Genomic DNA, 24145 nt, shown 5'->3' with positions numbered 1-24145 from the left:
TAATAGAGCAGCACAAAATGCCAGCAGAATGCTTGGATGTATAGGGAGAGGTATAAGCAGTAGAAAGAGTGAAGTGCTTATGCCGCTGTACAGAACACTAGTGAGACCTCACTTGGAGTATTGTGCGCAGTACTGGAGGCCATATCTCCAGAAGGATATAGATACTCTAGAGAGAGTTCAGAGAAGAGCTACTAAACTAGTACATGGATTGCAGGATAAAACTTACCAGGAAAGGTTAAAGGACCTTAATATGTATAGCTTGGAAGAAAGACGAGACAGAGAGGATATGATAGAAACTTTTAAATACATAAAGGGAATCAACTCGGTAAAGGAGGAGAGCATATTTAAAAGAAGAAAAACTACCACAAGAGGACACAGTTTTAAATTAGAGGGGCAAAGGTTTAAAAGTAATATAAGGAAGTATTACTTTACTGAGAGAGTAGTGGATGCATGGAATAGCCTTCCTGCAGAAGTGGTAGCTGCAAATACAGTGAAGGAGTTTAAGCATGCATGGGATAGGCATAAGGCTATCCTTCATATAAGATAGGGCCAGGGACTATTCATAGGATTCAGATATATTGGGCAGACTAGATGGGCCAAATGGTTCTTATCTGCCGACACATTCTATGTTTCTATGTTTCTATGTTTCAAGAAGTTTAGAGATGAAGGGGAGGTTAGAAACAGGTTGGTAGTTAGTAGCACCGGTCGGGTCAAGAGATGGTTTCTTCCTCTGGATCAACTTGCAGGATGACAGGCCGAACTGGATGGACAAATGTCTTTTTTCGGCCTTATGTACTATGTTGCTATGTTACAGCTGATTGACAAGGATCCTGGGTGTCATCCTCCCCGTCCTGCCCAAATCACACATTGATGGCCTTTCCTGAGCATTGACCATCAAAATTAAAGTACCAAAAAACTCTGTTAATGTGGCCAGATTGCCTCCTGTTTACCTTGATAATTCATTTATAGCTTTAGTGCTCCTTTACTCTATTTACAGAAGAACAGAGGTGACTTTTATTTGAGGATCATGCTTTAGTTCAATTTTTGCAACAAAGAAGAAGCTTTTGAAGAAAATGACATCTGAATTGATACCGTTTTGAGAGAGCTTTCGAATGTAAGACATAAACCCACAACCTCCCCAAAATCAACTCAAAATTTTTTTTTTATTCAAAAAGAGAAGCAGGCTGAAAGGAACTTGAAATGTTATTTACAGTTTTGTGTTAGCTTCTTACTATATTTTGAAACAATGAAACAATTCTAGAAAGACTTTGTTACTATTCCTTAGCAATCATGGCAACCATTGCATATCATTGTAACTCAACCTTCAGGTTGCATACGTATGTCAAATATAATCTGCATTTATATAACTGCATGGACAGTTTTAACGATTTGTCCCTGCTCCCCTTTCATTAAATACACCTCAATGCACCTAGTGATAGGATTATAATGATTACAGAGCAAACACTGAACTTTAATCACTCTTTCTCGTGCCCTGACCAGCATTTCTGAATTCTTTAGGATGCATGGATGGATCTCAGGCTTTCAGTGGTTGAGATGATCTTCACTGCTGCACGCTTCTTTTCTGGTTGCGAAGCAGATACGCTTGAAGTATTGCCTCTATAGCCATAGGAGAGGCCACCCCCAGAAGCAGAGTTCACAACAGCTGTAGGAAGATTAGGAGATTTTATTGGATTCTTTTCATATATCTGGAAAATCCATGATGTTACAGTATGTTTAACACAAAAACCTAGCAATTTTTTGGGCTTGTCTGCACAATGTCTTTCTATTGAAAGGGAACCCTAACATTACACTCGCCATTTATGATTGCCTATAGTTTGCTAGGAACCAGGCTATAGTCATTCAATCCCTAGGGGAGATTAGGTATTACACAGAGCAATTAGAAATAAATTGGTTGTCTATGTAATATACAGATGTGTAGGTCTATAGTAAGTGAAAGCTGCTCTCTACTTTGGCTAATTGGATGAGGATCTACAAATGTGGGTCACCCTCTATCAACACAAAGTGTTCACACAGAGAACACTACCAGAATTAATGCTCAGTTTATGAAAAACTAGTAAATTATCAAAATAGTTAAGACCTTTTAGAACTTTTAGTAATGTATGATACAATATGGTAAAATCTTAATTTTTCATTTGCATAGCTTACAAAATATTTAGTGCATCAAGATGAAATACTTACAGACATTGACTTGATTAGTAATTTCTCCTGAAATCCTGTAGAAAAAAAAGTTAAAAATATATTAGCTTTTAAGTGCTGAAAATTATGATTATCACCATTTTGGCATCACCTATAAGTCCTTCATTTCTGTCTTTGCTTTGGTAGGACTTTGTAAAAAATGTAACAGTATATTACTGCTGGAATGTAACTTGCCTGCTCTCCTCGCCTTCTAGCAGTGTCCTGTAGGTGGCAATTTCAACATCCAATGCCAACTTGATGTTCATCAGCTCCTGGTATTCCTTAAGCTGACGGGCCATCTCTTGTTTACGTTTTTGCAGTGCCACCTCCAGTTGAGCCTGCTTATTCCTGGCATCCTTTAGAGCCCTCTCTCCTTTTTCTTCAGCCTCTGAAATGGAAAGTTCAAGGCTGGCAATCTGGAAAAGTGCAATTGATAGAAAGATAGACACGGCCAGTTATACACTTGTTGAAATGGTCAGTGCATGGTCAAGGTAAGAACAAGTGAAAAGGATTGACAAATTTGCATTTAAAAGAATAAAAACAGGGAACATTACCTGTTTCTTTATATTTTCAATTTCAGCTTTAAGTCTTTGGATTGCTCTGGTAAGCTCTGAAATCTCATTCTTAGTGTTCTTCAGCTCATCTCCTTGTTGGCCAGCTGCACTTTGCAACTGCTGGAACTGTTGAAAAAATTATAAAACAGCCAAAGTTAAGGGAAGAAAAAAACCTGAAAAGATAGGACTGCAATTCCTAATGTATGCAATTCACTAATATATTAAACTGAGTTATTAAAGGGGTTGTCCACCGCTTCGCTAACTCTGAGCTGCTGCAGCTTACTTAGCCACTACAGCCTATGACTGGCTGCAGCAGAAACATGCCTTCCATGTGACATGTCACTGGGTCACATAACACAAGGGAGACACATCATCGTTGCAGCCAGTCCTTGGCTGCAGCAGACATGTGACCCACATAAACTCAGATGTTGGAGTTGGGAGACCTAAGAGCTGCAGCGGCCCTGGGTTAGCAAAAGACGGCCAATCACTCGCCTCAATGAACAGCACATCACTGCAGAAGCGGCTGGGAATGGGGTAATAGCAGGACTGTGGAATGTTTTTTTTATATACTGTATATGTTTTTTTTATTTGGCACAGGTTCAGAGCATTGGGTTGGTTGGCTCCTAGGTCAGGCAACTGCTTTAAATAACTTGACTGATTTGGATGCTCACCCTAAATTTTATTCAATTGGTGGCTATGTGCATGCCCAGGGGCTTAATTACTGTACAATCTAATAAGCCTTTGAGCAAAGTTAGGAATGTGTTCCTATTGCCTAGTTGATGGCAGCATAACAAAAGGTTGTATTGCTATGTAACACATTCTTTAAATACAAATAAAGCCCCCACATTATAGCTAAACAGAAAAAAGCCTAGGACGTATAGATAATGTTCTTGCACTTCAAAGGGTTCTCCAATACTTTATAACTGGTGACCTATCCTCAGGATAGGTCATCGGTATCTTATAAGTGGGGGTCCGATACCCGAGACCCACGCTGTAAACACTGCTGCCTTCTCGCAGCTTACCAAGTGCAGTGCCGTACACAGTATATCGGCTGCACTTGGTATTTCAGTTCAGCCCCTTCACTTCTATGGGGCTGAGCTGTGCCTAGGACACGTGACCAATGAACGTGTAGTCACTGGCCTAGGAAAAGCTGAGAGAAGTCCATGGTGCCTGATCGGTGAGGGTGTCGGACCCCGACCGAGCAGATACTGATGAGACCCATAGAGGGTGCTGCACTACAACTACAATTATGCACAGGAGTAGAGTTGAGCGAACACCTGGATGTTCGGGTTCGAGAAGTTCGGCCGAACATCCCGGAAATGTTCGGGTTCGGGATCCGAACCCGATCCGAACTTCGTCCCGAACCCGAACCCCATTGAAGTCAATGGGGACCCGAACTTTTCGGCACTAAAAAGGCTGTAAAACAGCCCAGGAAAGAGCTAGAGGGCTGCAAAAGGCAGCAACATGTAGGTAAATCCCCTGCAAACAAATGTGGATAGGGAAATGAATTAAAATAAAAATTAAATAAATAAAAATTAACCAAAATCAATTGGAGAGAGGTTCCATAGCAGAGAATCTGGCTTCCCGTCACCCACCACTGGAACAGTCCATTCTCAGATATTTAGGCCCCGGCACCCAGGCAGAGGAGAGAGGTCCCGTAACAGAGAATCTGTCTTCATGTCAGCAGAGAATTAGTCTGCATGTCATAGCAGAGAATGAGGCTTCACGTCAGCCACCACTGCAACAGTCCATTGGCATATATTTAGGCCCAGCACACACACAGGCAGAGGAGAGAGGTCCCGTAACAGACAATCTGGCTTCATGTCAGCAGAGAATCAGTCTGCATGTCATAGCAGAGAATCAGGCTTCACGTCAGCCACCACTGCAACAGTCCATTGGCATATATTTAGGCCCAGCACACACACAGGCAGAGGAGAGAGGTCCCGTAACAGAGAATCTGGCTTCATGTCAGCAGAGAATCAGTCTGCATGTCATAGCAGAGAATGAGGCTTCACGTCACCCACCACTGCAACAGTCCATTGGCATATATTTAGGCCTAGCACACAGGCAGAGCAGAGAGGTCCCGTAACAGAGAATCTGGCTTCATGTCAGCAGAGAATCAGTCTGCATGTCATAGCAGAGAATGAGGCTTCACGTCAGCCACCACTGCAACAGTCCATTGGCATATATTTAGGCCTAGCACACAGGCAGAGCAGAGAGGTCCCGTAACAGACAATCTGGCTTCATGTCAGCAGAGAATCAGTCTGCATGTCATAGCAGAGAATCAGGCTTCACGTCAGCCACCACTGCAACAGTCCATTGTCATAAATTTAGGCCCAGCACCCAGGCAGAGGAGAGAGGTCCCGTAACAGACAATCTGGCTTCATGTCAGCAGAGAATTAGTCTGCATGTCATAGCAGAGAATCAGGCTTCATGTCAGCCACCACTGCAACAGTCCATTGGCATATATTTAGGCCCAGCACCCAGGCAGAGGAGGGAGGTCCCGTAACAGAGAATCTGTCTTCATGTCAGCAGAGAATCAGTCTGCATGTCATAGCAGAGAATGAGGCTTCACGTCAGCCACCACTGCAACAGTCCATTGGCATATATTTAGGCCTAGCACACAGGCAGAGCAGAGAGGTCCCGTAACAGACAATCTGGCTTCATGTCAGCAGAGAATCAGTCTGCATGTCATAGCAGAGAATCAGGCTTCACGTCAGCCACCACTGCAACAGTCCATTGGCATATATTTAGGCCTAGCACACAGGCAGAGCAGAGAGGTCCCGTAACAGACAATCTGGCTTCATGTCAGCAGAGAATCAGTCTGCATGTCATAGCAGAGAATGAGGCTTCACGTCAGCCACCACTGCAACAGTCCATTGGCATATATTTAGGCCTAGCACACAGGCAGAGCAGAGAGGTCCCGTAACAGACAATCTGGCTTCATGTCAGCAGAGAATCAGTCTGCATGTCATAGCAGAGAATCAGGCTTCACGTCAGCCACCACTGCAACAGTCCATTGTCATAAATTTAGGCCCAGCACCCAGGCAGAGGAGAGAGGTCCCGTAACAGACAATCTGGCTTCATGTCAGCAGAGAATTAGTCTGCATGTCATAGCAGAGAATCAGGCTTCATGTCAGCCACCACTGCAACAGTCCATTGGCATATATTTAGGCCCAGCACCCAGGCAGAGGAGGGAGGTCCCGTAACAGAGAATCTGTCTTCATGTCAGCAGAGAATCAGTCTGCATGTCATAGCAGAGAATGAGGCTTCACGTCAGCCACCACTGCAACAGTCCATTGGCATATATTTAGGCCTAGCACACAGGCAGAGGAGAGGTTCATTCAACTTTGGGTAGCCTCGCAATATAATGGTAAAATGAAAATAAAAATAGGATTGAATGAGGAAGTGCCCTGGAGTCCAATAATATATGGTTATGGGGAGGTAGTTAATGTCTAATCTGGACAAGGGACGGACAGGTCCTGTGGGATCCATGCCTGGTTCATTTTTATGAACGTCAGCTTGTCCACATTGGCTGTAGACAGGCGGCTGCGTTTGTCTGTAATGACGCCCCCTGCCGTGCTGAATACACGTTCAGACAAAACGCTGGCTGCCGGGCAGGCCAGCACCTCCAAGGCATAAAAGGCTAGCTCTGGCCACGTGGACAATTTAGAGACCCAGAAGTTGAATGGGGCCGAACCATCAGTCAGTACGTGGAGGGGTGTGCACACGTACTGTTCCACCATGTTAGTGAAATGTTGCCTCCTGCTAACACGTTGCGTATCAGGTGGTGGTGCAGTTAGCTGTGGCGTGTTGACAAAAGTTTTCCACATCTCTGCCATGCTAACCCTGCCCTCAGAGGAGCTGGCCGTCACACAGCTGCCTTGGCGACCTCTTGCTCCTCCTCTGCCTTGGCCTTGGGCTTCCACTTGTTCCCCTGTGACATTTGGGAATGCTCTCAGTAGCGCGTCTACCAACGTGCGCTTGTACTCGCGCATCTTCCTATCACGCTCCAGTGCAGGAAGTAAGGTGGGCACATTGTCTTTGTAGCGTGGATCCAGCAGGGTGGCAACCCAGTAGTCCGCACAGGTTAAAATGTGGGCAACTCTGCTGTCGTTGCGCAGGCACTGCAGCATGTAGTCGCTCATGTGTGCCAGGCTGCCCAGGGGTAAGGACAAGCTGTCCTCTGTGGGAGGCGTATCGTCATCGTCCTGCCTTTCCCCCCAGCCACGCACCACTGATGGACCCGAGCTGCGTTGGGTGCCACCCCGCTGTGACCATGCTTCATCCTCATCCTCCTCCACCTCCTCCTCATCCTCGTCCTCCTCGTCCTCCAGTAGTGGGCCCTGGCTGGCCACATTTGTACCTGGCCTCTGCTGTTGCCAAAAACCTCCCTCTGAGTCACTTCGAAGAGACTGGCCTGAAAGTGCTAAAAATGACCCCTCTTCCTCCTCCTCCTCCTCCTCCTCCTGGGCCACCTCCTCTTCCATCATCGCCCTAAGTGTTTTCTCAAGGAGACATAGAAGTGGTATTGTAACGCTGATAACGGTGTCATCGCCACTGGCCATGTTGGTGGAGTACTCGAAACAGCGCAACAGGGCACACAGGTCTCGCATGGAGGCCCAGTCATTGGTGGTGAAGTGGTGCTGTTCTGTAGTGCGACTGACCCGTGCGTGCTGCAGCTGAAACTCCACTATGGCCTGCTGCTGCTCGCACAGTCTGTCCAGCATGTGCAAGGTGGAGTTCCACCTGGTGGGCACGTCGCATATGAGGCGGTGAGCGGGAAGGCCGAAGTTACGCTGTAGCGCAGACAGGCGAGCAGCAGCAGGATGTGAACGCCGGAAGCGCGAACAGACGGCCCGCACTTTATGCAGCAGCTCTGACATGTCGGGGGAGTTGTGAATGAACTTCTGCACCACCAAATTCAGCACATGCGCCAAGCAAGGGATGTGCGTCAAATTGGCTAGTCCCAGAGCTGCAACGAGATTTCGCCCATTATCACACACCACCAGGCCGGGCTTGAGGCTCACCGGCAGCAACCACTCGTCGGTCTGTTGTTCTATACCCCGCCACAACTCCTGTGCGGTGTGGGGCCTGTCCCCCAAACATATGAGTTTCAGAATGGCCTGCTGACGTTTACCCCGGGCTGTGCTGAAGTTGGTGGTGAAGGTGTGTGGCTGACTGGATGAGCAGGTGGAAGAAGAGGAGGAGGAAGCCGAGAAGGAGGAGGTGGCAACAGGAGGCAAAGAATGTTGCCCTGCGATCCTTGGCGGCGGAAGGATGTGCGCCAAACAGCTCTCCGCCTGGGGCCCAGCTGCCACTACATTTACCCAGTGTGCAGTTAGGGAGATATAGCGTCCCTGGCCGTGCTTACTGGTCCACGTATCTGTGGTTAGGTGGACCTTGCCACAGATGGCGTTGCGCAGTGCACACTTGATTTTATCGGATACTTGGTTGTGCAGGGAAGGCACGGCTCTCTTGGAGAAGTAGTGCCGGCTGGGAACAACATACTGTGGGACAGCAAGCGACATGAGCTGTTTGAAGCTGTCTGTGTCCACCAGCCTAAATGACAGCATTTCATAGGCCAGTAGTTTAGAAATGCTGGCATTCAGGGCCAGGGATCGAGGGTGGCTAGGTGGGAATTTACGCTTTCTATCAAATGTTTGTGAGATGGAGAGCTGAACGCTGGCGTGTGACATGGTTGAGACGCTTGGTGACGGAGGTGGTGGTGGTGGTGTTGGTGGTACATCCCCTGTTTGCTGGGCGGCAGGTGCCAACGTTCCTCCAGAGGCGGAGGAAGAGGCCGAGGCGGCAGCAGCAGAATAGGCCGAGGCGGCAGCAGCAGAAGAGGTAGCAGGGGGAGCCTGAGTGACTTCCTTGGTTTTAAGGTGTTTACTCCACTGCAGTTCATGCTTTGCATGCAGGTGCCTGGTCATGCAGGTTGTGCTCAGGTTCAGAACGTTAATGCCTCGCTTCAGGCTCTGATGGCACAGCGTGCAAACCACTCGGGTCTTGTCGTCAGCACATTGTTTGAAGAAGTGCCATGCCAGGGAACTCCTTGAAGCTGCCTTTGGGGTGCTCGGTCCCAGATGGCGGCGGTCAGTAGCAGGCGGAGTCTCTTGGCGGCGGGTGTTCTGCTTTTGCCCACTGCTCCCTCTTTTGCTACGCTGTTGGCTCGGTCTCACCACTGCCTCTTCCTCCGAACTGTGAAAGTCAGTGGCACGACCTTCATTCCATGTGGGGTCTAGGACCTCATCGTCCCCTGCATCGTCTTCCACCCAGTCTTGATCCCTGACCTCCTGTTCAGTCTGCACACTGCAGAAAGACGCAGCAGTTGGCACCTGTGTTTCGTCATCATCAGAGACATGCTGAGGTGGTATTCCCATGTCCTCATCATCAGGAAACATAAGTGGTTGTGCGTCAGTGCATTCTATGTCTTTCACCGCTGGGGAAGGGCTAGGTGGATGCCCTTGGGAAACCCTGCCAGCGGAGTCTTCAAACAGCATAAGAGACTGCTGCATAACTTGAGGCTGAGACAGTTTCCCTGGTATGCATGGGGGTGATGTGACAGACTGATGGGGTTGGTTTTCAGGCGCCATCTGTGCGCTTTCTGCAGAAGACTGGGTGGGAGATAATGTGAACGTGCTGGATCCACTGTCGGCCACCCAATTGACTAATGCCTGTACCTGCTCAGGCCTTACCATCCTTAGAACGGCATTGGGCCCCACCATATATCGCTGTAAATTCTGGCGGCTACTGGGACCTGAGGTAGTTGGTACACTAGGACGTGTGGATGTGGCAGAACGGCCACGTCCTCTCCCAGCACCAGAGGGTCCACTAACACCACCACGACCATGTCCACGTCCGCGTCCCTTACTAGATGTTTTTCTCATTGTTATGGTTCACCACAACAACAAATATATTATTTGGCCCAATGTATTGTATTCAAATTCAGCGGGATATAAATTTGAGGCCTAGTATTTAGGCGCTGGGTGACCGGTATGGATTTAGTGACAGAATTAGACTTGGAAATGCACAGAAGCGTGTGTGTGAAGTTATTCTGAATGACCCTATGTGCACCTTCAATATGATCTACCCTTTTAGGGATAGATTTAAAATAGCTCTGATATAGCAGAAACGACTAAATTATGAAATTGCTAAATTGGGAATTGTATTTCAACCCAGAACAAAAAATGTGCTTTGACGGACACTAAATAACTTTCCCAGCCACAACAGGACAGCGGTAACGAGAGATTTAGCGGGATATAAATTTGAGGCCTAGTATTTAGGCGCTGGGTGACAGGTATGGGTTTAGTGACAGAATTAGATTTGGAAATGCACAGTAGCGGGTGTGTGAAGTTATTCTGAATGACCCTATGTGCACCTTGAATATTATATACCCTTTTAGGGATAGATTTCAAATAGCTCTGATATAGCAGAAACCACTAAATTATGAAATTGCTAAATTGGGAATTGTATTTCAACCCAGAACAAGAAATGTGCTTGAACGGACACTAAATAACTCGCCCAGCTACAGCACTAGGGACAGATTTAGCGGGATATAAATTTGAGGCCTAGTATTTAGGCGCTGGGTGACAGGTATGGGTTTAGTGCCAGAATTAGACTTGGAAATACACAGTAGCGGGTGTGTGTGAAGTTATTCTGAATGACCCAATGTGCACCTTGAATATTATATACCCTTTTAGGGATAGATTTCAAATAGCTCTGATATAGCAGAAACCACTAAATTATGAAATTGCTAAATTGGGAATTGTATTTCAACCCAGAACAAGAAATGTGCTTGAACGGACACTAAATAACTCGCCCAGCTACAGCACTAAGGACAGATTTAGCGGGATATAAATTTGAGGCCTAGTATTTAGGCGCTGGGTGACAGGTATGGGTTTAGTGCCAGAATTAGACTTGGAAATACACAGTAGCGGGTGTGTGTGAAGTTATTCTGAATGACCCAATGTGCACCTTGAATATTATATACCCTTTTAGGGATAGATTTCAAATAGCTCTGATATAGCAGAAACCACTAAATTATGAAATTGCTAAATTGGGAATTGTATTTCAACCCAGAACAAGAAATGTGCTTGAACGGACACTAAATAACTCGCCCAGCTACAGCACTAAGGACAGATTTAGCGGGATATAAATTTGAGGCCTAGTATTTAGGCGCTGGGTGACAGGTATGGGTTTAGTGCCAGAATTAGACTTGGAAATACACAGTAGCGGGTGTGTGTGAAGTTATTCTGAATGACCCAATGTGCACCTTGAATATTATATACCCTTTTAGGGATAGATTTCAAATAGCTCTGATATAGCAGAAACCACTAAATTATGAAATTGCTAAATTGGGAATTGTATTTCAACCCAGAACAAGAAATGTGCTTGAACGGACACTAAATAACTCGCCCAGCTACAGCACTAAGGACAGATTTAGCGGGATATAAATTTGAGGTCTAGTATTTAGGCGCTGGGTGACAGGTATGGGTTTAGTGCCAGAATTAGACTTGGAAATACACAGTAGCGGGTGTGTGTGAAGTTATTCTGAATGACCCAATGTGCACCTTGAATATTATATACCCTTTTAGGGATAGATTTCAAATAGCTCTGATATAGCAGAAACCACTAAATTATGAAATTGCTAAATTGGGAATTGTATTTCAACCCAGAACAAGAAATGTGCTTGAACGGACACTAAATAACTCGCCCAGCTACAGCACTAAGGACAGATTTAGCGGGATATAAATTTGAGGCCTAGTATTTAGACGCTGGGTGACAGGTATGGGTTTAGTGCCAGAATTAGACTTGGAAATACACAGTAGCGGGTGTGTGTGAAGTTATTCTGAATGACCCAATGTGCACCTTGAATATTATATACCCTTTTAGGGATAGATTTCAAATAGCTCTGATATAGCAGAAACCACTAAATTATGAAATTGCTAAATTGGGAATTGTATTTCAACCCAGAACAAGAAATGTGCTTGAACGGACACTAAATAACTCGCCCAGCTACAGCACTAAGGACAGATTTAGCGGGATATAAATTTGAGGCCTAGTATTTAGGCGCTGGGTGACAGGTATGGGTTTAGTGCCAGAATTAGACTTGGAAATACACAGTAGCGGGTGTGTGTGAAGTTATTCTGAATGACCCAATGTGCACCTTGAATATTATATACCCTTTTAGGGATAGATTTCAAATAGCTCTGATATAGCAGAAACCACTAAATTATGAAATTGCTAAATTGGGAATTGTATTTCAACCCAGAACAAGAAATGTGCTTGAACGGACACTAAATAACTCGCCCAGCTACAGCACTAAGGACAGATTTAGCGGGATATAAATTTGAGGCCTAGTATTTAGGCGCTGGGTGACAGGTATGGGTTTAGTGCCAGAATTAGACTTGGAAATACACAGTAGCGGGTGTGTGTGAAGTTATTCTGAATGACCCAATGTGCACCTTGAATATTATATACCCTTTTAGGGATAGATTTCAAATAGCTCTGATATAGCAGAAACCACTAAATTATGAAATTGCTAAATTGGGAATTGTATTTCAACCCAGAACAAGAAATGTGCTTGAACGGACACTAAATAACTCGCCCAGCTACAGCACTAAGGACAGATTTAGCGGGATATAAATTTGAGGCCTAGTATTTAGGCGCTGGGTGACAGGTATGGGTTTAGTGCCAGAATTAGACTTGGAAATACACAGTAGCGGGTGTGTGTGAAGTTATTCTGAATGACCCAATGTGCACCTTGAATATTATATACCCTTTTAGGGATAGATTTCAAATAGCTCTGATATAGCAGAAACCACTAAATTATGAAATTGCTAAATTGGGAATTGTATTTCAACCCAGAACAAGAAATGTGTTTGAACGGACACTAAATAACTCGCCCAGCTACAGCACTAGGGACAGATTTAGCTGGATATAAATTTGAGGCCTAGTATTTAGGCGCTGGGTGACAGGTATGGGTTTAGTGCCAGAATTAGACTTGGAAATACACAGTAGCGGGTGTGTGTGAAGTTATTCTGAATGACCCAATGTGCACCTTGAATATTATATACCCTTTTAGGGATAGATTTCAAATAGCTCTGATATAGCAGAAACCACTAAATTATGAAATTGCTAAATTGGGAATTGTATTTCAACCCAGAACAAGAAATGTGCTTGAACGGACACTAAATAACTCGCCCAGCTACAGCACTAAGGACAGATTTAGCGGGATATAAATTTGAGGCCTAGTATTTAGGCGCTGGGTGACCGGTATGGATTTAGTGACAGAATTAGACTGGGATATGGCCAAAAAATAAACAGACTATTGCTGGTTAAATGCACTTGGTGTGACAGCTTCACCCTGATGTAGGCTTTAGCCAAAAAACAACCACACCATTGAGGGTTAAATGCACTTGGTCGCAGCTTGTGCTGGCGCACCACAAGACACAAAATGGCCGCCGATCACCCCAGAAAAATGTGACTGACAAACGGTCTGGGCAGCCTAAAAACAGTGAGCAATTGAGGATCAGCAGCTCAATGATCCACAGCTGCAGATCGATCAGTTAATCAAGTCCTTTGGAGGAGTTAATCTGCCTAATCTCGCCCTACTGTCGCAGCCGCAACCTCTCCCTACGCTAATCAGAGCAGAGTGACGGGCGGCGCTATGTGACTCCAGCTTAAATAGAGGCTGGGTCACATGGTGCTCTGGCCAATCACAGCCATGCCAATAGTAGGCATGGCTGTGATGGCCTCTTGGGGCAAGTAGTATGACGCTTGTTGATTGGCTGCTTTGCAGCCTTTCAAAAAGCGCCAAGAAAGCGTCACAAAAGCGCGAAGAAAGCGACGAACACCGAACCCGAACCCGGACTTTTACGAAAATGTCCGGGTTCGGGTCCGTGTCACGGACACCCCAAAATTCGGTACGAACCCGAACTATACAGTTCGAGTTCGCTCATCCCTACACAGGAGGAAAATCAAAGATCTGTGACATTACAATTACAGCATCAAGGAAATTGTGCTAGAGATAACCCCTTAACTGATCTTCCTTGAGATTTTAATATTTAACACTTATTTAAAGAAATATTTGTGCTCGCAATATCTAACAACAACTGTGATGAATGGTTTGGAAAGACCTCACTAATCTTTGAGATTATTGATAACTATTTTTTTGTATAGTCACTACACCTTTAAATTGACAGATATTATCTACTATAATGTACCTTCATAAGTATGTTTCACTGTAATGTGCATCACATCCATTTCATAGAGCCTGAGATACAATAGCTATGATTTTTTTTATGTTCATTACTATGCTGCAACCTAGTGTCCAAACTGATATTGTGGCACTGTGTACATGCAGCAGGACCTCTTGGTCACATGCCCCTCCTATGAAGGATCTTAAGACAGAAAGAAAACAGGACCAATGTAAGAACATATGCAGAGTGCTGGGCAGAGTGATCTGAGGTCTGTTGTGAGTGTTGCAGACTGACCACTAACTTTCCCTTGCAGTATTATGGGAACAGTACCAGAGTGTTATCTCAATGGGGAGGTGGCATCACACTGGAATGGTGATACAGAGAGCCACAGTTCTGGAGCATCAATTCACAGGAAAAGCGCTGGCCAGGTACTGGAGGTCTCTGCCAGGGGCGTAACTACCATAGCGGCAGACCATGCGACTGCTATGGGGCCCAGGACAAGAGGAGGCCCAGTCTTAGCTGGGATTATCTCCTTCTTCTATTGGAGGAGAAAACTTGGTCAAGACTCTACCCTCTAAAGGAACAACTTTTAGCAAATGAAGTAGTGGAAAAATGGCCCAGGGTTCTTTGAAAAGGGTTTAGGCAGACACCCTTCTGTCCTGTGTGGGGGCCTGGTTTGATCCTTGCTATGGGGCCCTTACTTCTCTATGTACACCACTGGTCTCTGCACTAGCAAAATAGCTTGTACACCCCAAACCAGAACAAAGGGACAGTGGAAAGCGAAACAGTCAGTAATGAGAACAGGAGTGCCTGATAAATTGAACTGTTCTTTGGCAATAAATGCAAAGACAGCTGAGACATTGCCTAGTAAAACTTATGTAGTTGTCCAAGTGGTTAATAATGATCAGGACTGCCAGTACAGTATACATATGGACTGTTACACTGCTGTGTATTTGGCAACCTGTCAAGAATTAGTGCTTGTTGCATTGTTTGTTCCAGATTTCTGCATATCCTACTATTAAAAAAAAACAGCTGACTACAACCGCTGCCTCAGTGTCACTGCCGCCACCCTCCTGTACATCCTACAATAGTACAACCAAACTGAATGTAATATAACCAATTATACTACAAATCTAAAACACATTACAGTGTTCTTCGTCCATAGTTAGCTTGAAGACATTTTCTAACCTTGTTTTTGTAGGCCTCTTCTGCTTCAGCTCTGCTCTTGGCAGCCAGGTCCTCATATTGAGCCTTCACTTCAGCAATGATGTCGTCGAGGTTCAGGGACCTATTGTTATCCATTGATAGAATGACAGAGGTGTCGGACACTTGTTGATTAATTTCACCAAGCTCCTGGAAATACAGAATAAAGAAGAAAATGAGGAAAACAGCCATAGTAAAATTTTATCTTACCATCCTGTCCATATTGTTACTGCTATAAATATATTATTTTCTTCATAATTTGAGTGGGTTCATGATTTAATTTGCAGATCTAATGGGATCATGATTTAATTTGCAGATCTTAAATGGCTAAGGAAGGAAAAGTAGACTGAGACACACATGAGCGCATGCTCTCCTTTCACTTTTATGAGAGTTCTGAAAATACAAGTATGAGACTGACGGAAATAGATGAATCAGATCTTTTCTATATCTGGGACTCCCATAGCAGTGACTGGAGGTAGGCTACGCTTGCACAGTGTGCACTCCTTCACTTTGGGGTGCCTATTCTGGAGACAGGAGCAGGTCCCAGAGGTTAGGCTCACAACTATCTGACATTGCTGGCATATCCTAGTGATATGCCACCAATGTCTGAGATGGGAATACCCCTTTAAGCCTATCATACAGATTAGATGTACTGTATGTCGACCAAACCTGGCAATGTTCACTGTATTAGCTAACCACCTACAGGTAATGTGTATAACTCTCCACCTAACAGCAAATAATGGGGTGAAATAAGGATAGGGTGGTTGGATTTCAACTGTCAGATATTTTTGTTCTTGGGGAGATTTCGGAAGAGATAGATGTCGGCGGAACCAGTGCTTGAACAATAGTTATCTCATGCAATGGCAGATTATAATATGGGCATTTTGGGCAGCTGCCTGGGGGCCTAAGGCCCTTTTGGGACCCATGGCCACCCAAACCACACAAGAATAGAAAGAGCTGCAGCTGCTACCACTCATACTGCGTCCTCCAGGATTCATTGGAGGTGGAGGAGCAGTGTCAGCAGGCAACATTCAGTGTGCGGCGTTCGGAACCTCTAGGTAGCAGTGTTAGATGTTACCAACCAGTGGCGTATTAAGGGAGGGGCGTTGAGGGCAGTCAGCCTCGGGTGCCGGTTCTCAGGGGGGTGCCAGAAGCAATGAGCGCTTCCATCAATGCAGATGAAAGAGCTCATTGCTGGATCGCTGGGAGCAGCCATCCTGTCTCTCACCACTCAGCTTCCCGCGCTCTTCACCTCCTTCAGGACAGCGGCGCACAGAATGGTGAAGCAGAAAGATGCTGCCGGCATGTGTGGGCGGGGCCTGCAGCCCAGAAATCTGCATAAGCTCCGCCCACACAGTCCTGCAGAATGATCTGTGCCTGCAAGGAAGAGAGGTATGTAGGCACGGGGTAAGGCGAGTAATTACTGCTTGTTATTTTTATTTTTTATGGAGGAGGCAAAGAGGGAATTACTAATATTAAAGGGGTACAATGGGCATTTCTACTATGGAGGGGGTATGAGATTGTGGAACAACTCTGCCTGTATAATGTTTGTGCCTAAATAGTATTTAAACTGTCATTTGGCATTCCAGGCACTAGAGGCCACTGTTTTGCAGCTACAACCAGCACACTCTGGGATTTGCATATGTAAAGCAGGTGATGACTCATGCAGGCTGCTTCTGAGTGAAATAAGAAAACACAAGAAGGCCAGGTTTGACGACCGGACCTATTTACTCCCAAGAATTAATGTGGATGAGCCTCTGTAACGTACAACATAAAAAACAGCCCAAAGGCCTAGACTGAACACACAAAAACAGTACGGGAACGGTGGCATGGAAAAACAAAAAGGAACGTTCTCACCCGGTTGTAGATGTAGACCAAGGGTTATCTTGGAGGTTGTTGAGGATAGAAACGGACCTGTGTTGTTGGATCACCGTACTGGATGGTAACAGGCGTAAATGCCCCTTTAAGTAATGGGGTGACGGGGTAGGTTAACCCTAGACATCCCTAAATGGGGGACAGGGGCTAATACGCCCTACCTACCTACACGAGGATCAAGGGGCGTCCCCGTCCGGATGCCTGACCCTGTAAGGGCAGAATCCCTAATATACCCTATAAGGGTGCTCCCTACGTGTCACGTTTCAATTCGTGAAGGAAAATCATCAGGGGAGAGTATGGAAATGACAAGGCTATGGATGGGGCTTGTATAACCATAAAAGTAGATGGTAAAGGAGGGGATGTAGGGGTCAGTAGTCAAAAAATAGTACAGAGGTGTAGAGTCAGTCAGACAGTGACACCTAAATGACCGCAACAAAGTACCTCCTAGTTAGGGTATAGCTGCACCAGTGGGTACCAACTATAGTGAATAGATAATAACCGCAGGATAGTCAAAAATCCAGGGGGGCTGTCAGCAGAGTGCGCTCACCTGTAAGCGTCTTATGAAGATGCAAGGAATCGCGCCGGTTGCCCTGTACCGCCCCACTTCCGGTCATGTGACTCCAGTCACATGTGCGGTGGAACGCAGGGAAGTGAGCGTGCGTTCCAAAGGAGACGCGATCCAAGATGCGCGGCGCCAACTGATGACATCACACAAGATGCGAGGAATCGCATGGACAAGGAGCGCGTCATCCCAGGAGAGAACGCCCACCGCCCAGGTGCCAGTGTGGGAGTGGTCTATAGTTCAAACAGGGGGCGGGATTAAGCATCATGCAATGCTGTGGTTGCAAGGTAAATGCAAACCAACATGATTGCAGAAGGGACCCTTAGTTAGAGGGTTCCCATGGTAACAGTGGAACATAATAGACCAAACTATTAGAGGCAGGCTCTCAGGGGACACCGGCCGCAGGAGAAATATTTCTGATATGATAGAAGCGCAGAAGAAAAGAAAAGGAGAAAGTCTAAATAAAACAACTGAAATTGAGCTGCTCATTCAAGCCCAAAGGGGCCATGGTTTTTAAATAATAAATCCAGCGTGATTCTCGCTGCAGAATTGCGCGGTCCCAATCGCCTCCACGCTTTGGGGGCAGGATACGGTCAATCCCCATTACTGAAATGCGGGCTTTACCGTTGTGTTCACTGTGGACATGATTGGCGACAGGGGTGTCCTTAGCTTTCGCTATATCGTTAAGGTGTTCCCCAATACGTCTGCGGAGTTCCCGTATGGTTTTACCCACATACCCCCTGCCACACTCGCATGACAGGAGGTAGATGACCCCGCGAGTCCTACAGTTGATAAAATGGTGTATGCGATATTCCCTGCCTGTGGCCGCACTGCTGAATACTTTCCCAGATTTTAAATAGGGACAGGCAATGCAGCCACTACACCTGTAGCATCCCTTCACGTCGGATCTGAGCCATGTTGAGCCCGACGGAATGGGGGGGGGTGAACTCACTCGAAACCAATGTGTCACGGAGACTACGTCCTCGGCGGTAGGTAACATGTGGGTAGTCGCCCACCACTGCTCTCAAATCTGGGTCTAATTGAAGAATGCCCCAATTAGTCTGGAGGATTTGTCTGATATCAGCCGCAGCCCTATCAAAAGTCATGATGGGGCGGATGATACTGACAGGTGGCACCGTGCAGGGTTTGGGAGTGAGGAGAGATGTTCTGTCCGAGTGTAGGGCAAATTCAAATGCCCTCCTCAGAACACTATCAGGGTAACCGCGCTGGCGAAACCTGGTACATAGATCAGTGGCTTGTCTGATGAATTCCCGTTTGGTTGAACAATTTCTCCTTAGCCTGAGATATTGTCCTTTGGGAATACCCCGCCTAAGTGGCAGAGGGTGGCTGCTCTCCCACCTAAGCAGGGTATTGGTAGACGTGGGTTTGCGATAAATCGACGTCTCCAATTCACCAGACGATGTTGTAGAGATGAGGACATCAAGAAAAGGTAATCTGGTGCCCCCAACCTCACAAGTAAAGTGCATGCCGATTTGGTTATTGTTGAACATCTCCACCATGGCACGGAACGAGGATTCGTTCCCGTTCCATATGATGAAGATGTCATCAATGTACCGCGCCCACATGCCTACCTGGTCCATAAGAATGGAACGTTCATCCCTGAACACCAGGGTCTCCTCCCACCAGCCCAGGAACAGGTTAGCATACGACGGGGCACAGGAACTCCCCATCGCAGTGCCCCTGAGCTGGTGGTAGAGTCTCCCATTGAATGAGAAGACGTTGGTGGTCAGGGTGAACTCCAAGAGAGAGATGACAAAAAGGCTGTGGGCGCGGTACTGACATCCACGGGTGCTCAGAAAATACTCGACCGCCCTGAGGCCCAAGGCATGGGGAATGTTTGAATAGAGGGCCTCCACGTCGATACTAGCCAAAAGGCTCGCATCCTCGACGTGAATGCCCTCCAATTGCTTGAGCAGGTGTGTGGTGTCCCGAGTGTACGAGGGTAATGCGGTGACAAATGGGGCCAGGACGCGGTCCACATAAATCCCGACATTTTGGGATAAGTTACCTACTCCCGACACAATGGGACGCCCCTTCAGTGGACGTGTCCCCTTGTGTAGCTTAGGCAAACAATAGAATGTCGCTAAGCGGGGATGGATCGGCAGCATAAATCTGTATTCGTCATCAGAAATAATTGACGCGGTCCTAGCTTCATCTAGGATATTTTTGAGTTGTGACCTAAATTTGTTCAACGGGTTCGATGATAGAACCTCGTATGTGGATAAATCCCTCAGCAGGGCCTCGCACATGTCAGTGTATTGGCCATGGTCCATAATCACAGTGTTGCCCCCCTTGTCAGAGGGCTTGATCACTATAGAGTGATCAGTCTCCAGACTCGATATAGCACTGGTATGAACCTGGTCAATGTGAACCAGGAAGTCTGAGCTGATCTGACATGATGGAAGAATTATTCTGTGAAAGACTGAATCCGATTCTCCGTTGCTGAGAGGTTTGGTGGCCATCCCGGGTAAGCGGCATCCTCGGGCCCAGAACGGACACAGGTCAGTACACCTGGTTACTGATTGTATTATACTGTGTGGCGCCTAAAGTAACAGAGACTAGCCTAGGCCTTGTATTAGTTAGATAGTTAGGGTTATATGTTTTGCTAGGCCTTACTGTACTGGATTGCGGCGCAGTAATTGACTTGCAGGCTCTGCTTCGTCTGCCACCGGCTACGTGTGTCCTCTTTAGCGGCACAGCACAACTTGCAGGCTCTGCTGTGTGCGCCATCAAGCTAGGCCTGTCCCTCAGACAGGGACGGTGACTGTGGGCCTGGGGTATAACTTAGTCTGTGTATACTTGTATTGTTGTGTTATTACTATTGTCAAAGTAAAGTTTCTGTTCTTGCATATAAAGCTGGTGTCAGTGTCGCTTTTCTTGTCTGTGACTTTGCTGTATCCTGAGGAGCCCACCCCGATACACGGCTTACAGGGGCACAGAGCCAGAGGGCATTATTACTGTGAAGGGGGCACAGTGGGCATTATTACTGTGAAGGGGGCACAATGGAGATTTCTACTATGGAGTGGGCACAGAGGGCATTACTATCACAGTCGGCATTAGTATTATTAAGAGGGCACAATGGGCAATATTACTGTGAAGGGGGCACAATGTACATTATTACTATGAATGGGGCACAGGTGGCATTATTGCTTTAAAGGGGGTACAATGGAGATTATTACTATGAAGGGGACACAATGGAGATTATTACTATGAAGGGGACACAATGGGAATTATTACTGTGAAGGGGACACAATGGGAATTATTACTGTGAAGGGGCACAATGGGAATTATTATTGTGAAAGGGGCACAAAGAGGACATTATAACTGTGAAAGGGGCAAAGAGAGGGTATAACTACTGTAAGGGAGGCACAATGTGGGCATAACTACTGTGAGGGGGGCACAATGTGTATGTGTATACAAAGATGAATTCACACTGGTGTCTCAGTATATGTGCAATGTAAATGCTTGGAAGGTTCCCGTTGTACTGTAAGTACTTAATGTGCACTTACCAATCTATAATTCATAAATACATTTAATGTAGTCAGTGTACATAGATAAATCTGGCAAGCCATTTAAAATACTAAGCTCTGGGCCGGGGGGAGCTTACATTTTCTATACTGTTCGGGGACCATGATACCATTAATTTCCCCTGTTCTCATGTGTGTGGCTGGCATTAGTTACCTGTTCATACAGAGATCTTAGGAAGGCGATCTCATCATTCAGTCCATTTAATTTAGTTTCCAGCTCTACCTTTTGTAGATAGGCTGCATCCACATCCTAGGAAATAAGAAGACAAAGAAATTACAACATATGAAATCTAAATTCTGAAATGTTTGCACTGAGTATGGAGAGCAAGAAGAGATTGATTTCCTTATACTAACTTTATAATACATACATATATAATAAAAGTAAACAAAAGAAAATATATATATAAAAAAAAAAAAAATATATATATATATATATATATATATATATAGTATATATATAAAAGCATGTGTCCTCACCATATTGTCAGCATTCTTACCTTTTTGATCAGCACAAATTCATTCTCTGCTGTAGCTCTGTTATCAATTTCATCCTCATACCTAAAGGAAAATAATTTTCATCAATTGTCTTAATTAAATATGTCCTATAGCGGCACAACAGAATTTAGAATTACATTACTTGCTGGCCTCAGATGCTTTTGGCAGGGCACGGTCTGCTGCCACCAAACAACGATTTTTGTGTCCGCAGGAATGATCTATTACCCGATAGCAGGAAATCGGTGGCCCTTTCACACTGTCGGATAATCGCAAATGAGCGTTACTATAAACGCTTGTTAGCGATTATCTGGTGGATCCTTAGCTCATGCAAATAGCCCTTTAGACGGTTAAGTGTGACATAGAAGATAAGAATATAGCAGTGTTCCACTATCTATGTAATATATAGTTTTTAAGACAGATTAATTAATCCTGAAGAAGATTGCTACCAAGCTAAAACTTTGTTTCACCCTAAGGCTGGGTTTTCACCACTACTCTTAATTTCTGATATTTTGCTCCATTAGAGGAGTAGAGCAATGAAGATAACAGACATGCAGATACGGCACATAACTCAACCAAATGGTGCTGAACAGATATCATTAATGAGATTTGTTTTCCATTCAGAAGTCCTCACTTTCAGCAAATAAAAGTCCTGCATGCACTGATTTTGATGGAATCTACTTAGAAAAGACCAGAATGGAACCTAAAACAAAGAGGTGAATTTAGCCTTAAGCCCCCTTGCAGAGTTTTACAAACTTACCTTCCTTTAAACTCTTTGACCCGATCTTGTTCGTTACTTAAATCTGACTGAAGTTGACCTTTACTACCCAGTATGCCGTCCAACTGGCTCTTCAAGGAGTTGATGTAAGCGTTAAAGAGAGGCTCAATGTTACTTTTTGCACTCGCTTGACCCGCTTGTTGCTGCAACAGTTTCCATTTGGTCTCAAGAACTTTATTTTGCTGCTCGAGGAATCGGACCTATGAAAAGAAAACATGGCACAAAAGGTGCAGAGCTTAATTAAAACAACTCAAATACATACATCAGTAAATCATCATTACAGCAACATAGGCATATGCAGAGATACAGAAAACACTATTTATGATATCTAATGTTAGGTTTAACAAGCATAATTGGTTAAACAATAGCATTATAAAAATTAGATCTATCTGTTGATTTTGAGGACATTACTAGCAATAACACGTGAAAAAGTAAAGTAGAATATGTAAAATATTGTACCTTGTCAATGAAAGATGTAAACTTGTTATTTAGGGTCTTAATCTGTTCTCTTTCTTCTTTTTTGACAGTTGAAATGTTGGGATCAATATCTACAGCGAATGGAGCTAAGAGGTTTTGGTTGATGGTCACATTTACAATACCTGGAGATGAGGCACCTCCAGAACCACTAAATCCTCTGCTTGTTCCTGAGCTGCCAAATCCAAAACCAGATGTTTTTTTGTTGCCCAGGTTAAGAAGACTTCTGCTACCAAAGCCTCCACTAGGTGCAGAAAAAAGATTTGAGCCACCACGTTGAACAGATGAGCTGGTGCTGATCCTGCTGCCGCCTCCTACAGAGGATGAGCTAAAGCCTTTGGAAGGCGATGCATGTTGCCGACGCATTGTAGATGCAGCTACTTCACTGAAGACTGAAGATAAACTAGAGTCAGGTTAAGCAGGAGAACCGATGCACTGTCTCTTTCACTTATATCTTGAAAAAAAACTGGGTTTGGCCACTTTTCAAAACAGATCGATTTGCATATGGCTTTTTGCCTTGGATAAATATGTTGTTTTCAACCTGCTAAACATGCTTGAAAGCAAGTATGTTGTTTTGCCTGAAAGCTCCTAATTTAATGCTGTAAACTTACATAGTTTAGTGTCCCTAAAATGCATACAAATATTTGCTGGTAGTAAGAAGTGAATTCCATTGTTTCTAAGAGCATTGTTGTATGCAGTAGGGCTATTAGACATCTGTTGAGAGACCTCATGTTCATAGCTAGGCCTTTTATCTCCCGGTGCAAACATTCACTTTGCAGTCTTAGCCCACTATCTAAATAATTTGGTCAATCTAAAATTGGTTCCAAGATGCCAGGACACATAACCCTCCAACATATATGATACCATGGTCCATTCCTAGAGATATGATATGAAAATAAAACTCAACACATCATTATCATACACTATTGACAATACTTTTGGCTATATCTTTTGAAAAGCTGGCAACAAAAAGTGCATCAAGGTTAAAAGGCTAAGTACACCTTTGGGGGCAATGCTTTTTTCATTATTGCATTGCACTCACTTTGAGCTAAAAATCTTTTTTTAAATTGGTCTTTATTAAAAATATGGAGCCCTTTTCCTGTATATAGCTGAGATGCTCTAATAGCTGCCTCTAAATTTTCATTCTCTTCCTCAGCTAGCTCACTTCTATATCTCTGATCACTTACTATAGTCCAGTTCTTATCTTATCTTATCTATTAACTGCCTGAATACATTTTGCTAAAATAAACTCTTTA

General features: G+C 45.0%; 1 protein-coding gene across 1 annotated transcript; it reads right to left on the bottom strand.

The window, feature by feature from the left end:
• Nucleotides 1-1514: 1514 nt before the first annotated feature.
• On the bottom strand, nt 1515-23255 carry LOC122922881 (keratin, type II cytoskeletal cochleal-like). The gene is made up of 9 exons (XM_044273634.1): nt 22875-23255; nt 22398-22615; nt 21643-21703; nt 21300-21395; nt 15146-15310; nt 2751-2876; nt 2392-2612; nt 2200-2234; nt 1515-1663 (listed from the first exon to the last, which is right to left on the bottom strand). Exons 1-9 carry the CDS (start codon nt 23253-23255, stop codon nt 1515-1517), a joined length of 1452 nt encoding a protein of 483 aa, XP_044129569.1.
• Nucleotides 23256-24145: the final 890 nt, after the last annotated feature.

This window comes from Bufo gargarizans, unplaced genomic scaffold, assembly GCF_014858855.1.
Source record: "Bufo gargarizans isolate SCDJY-AF-19 unplaced genomic scaffold, ASM1485885v1 original_scaffold_1017_pilon, whole genome shotgun sequence".
In the NCBI taxonomy this organism is placed as follows: domain Eukaryota; kingdom Metazoa; phylum Chordata; class Amphibia; order Anura; family Bufonidae; genus Bufo; species Bufo gargarizans.
Note: the sequence above shows the minus strand (reverse complement) of the source record. Positions and strands in the feature narration are given on the sequence as shown.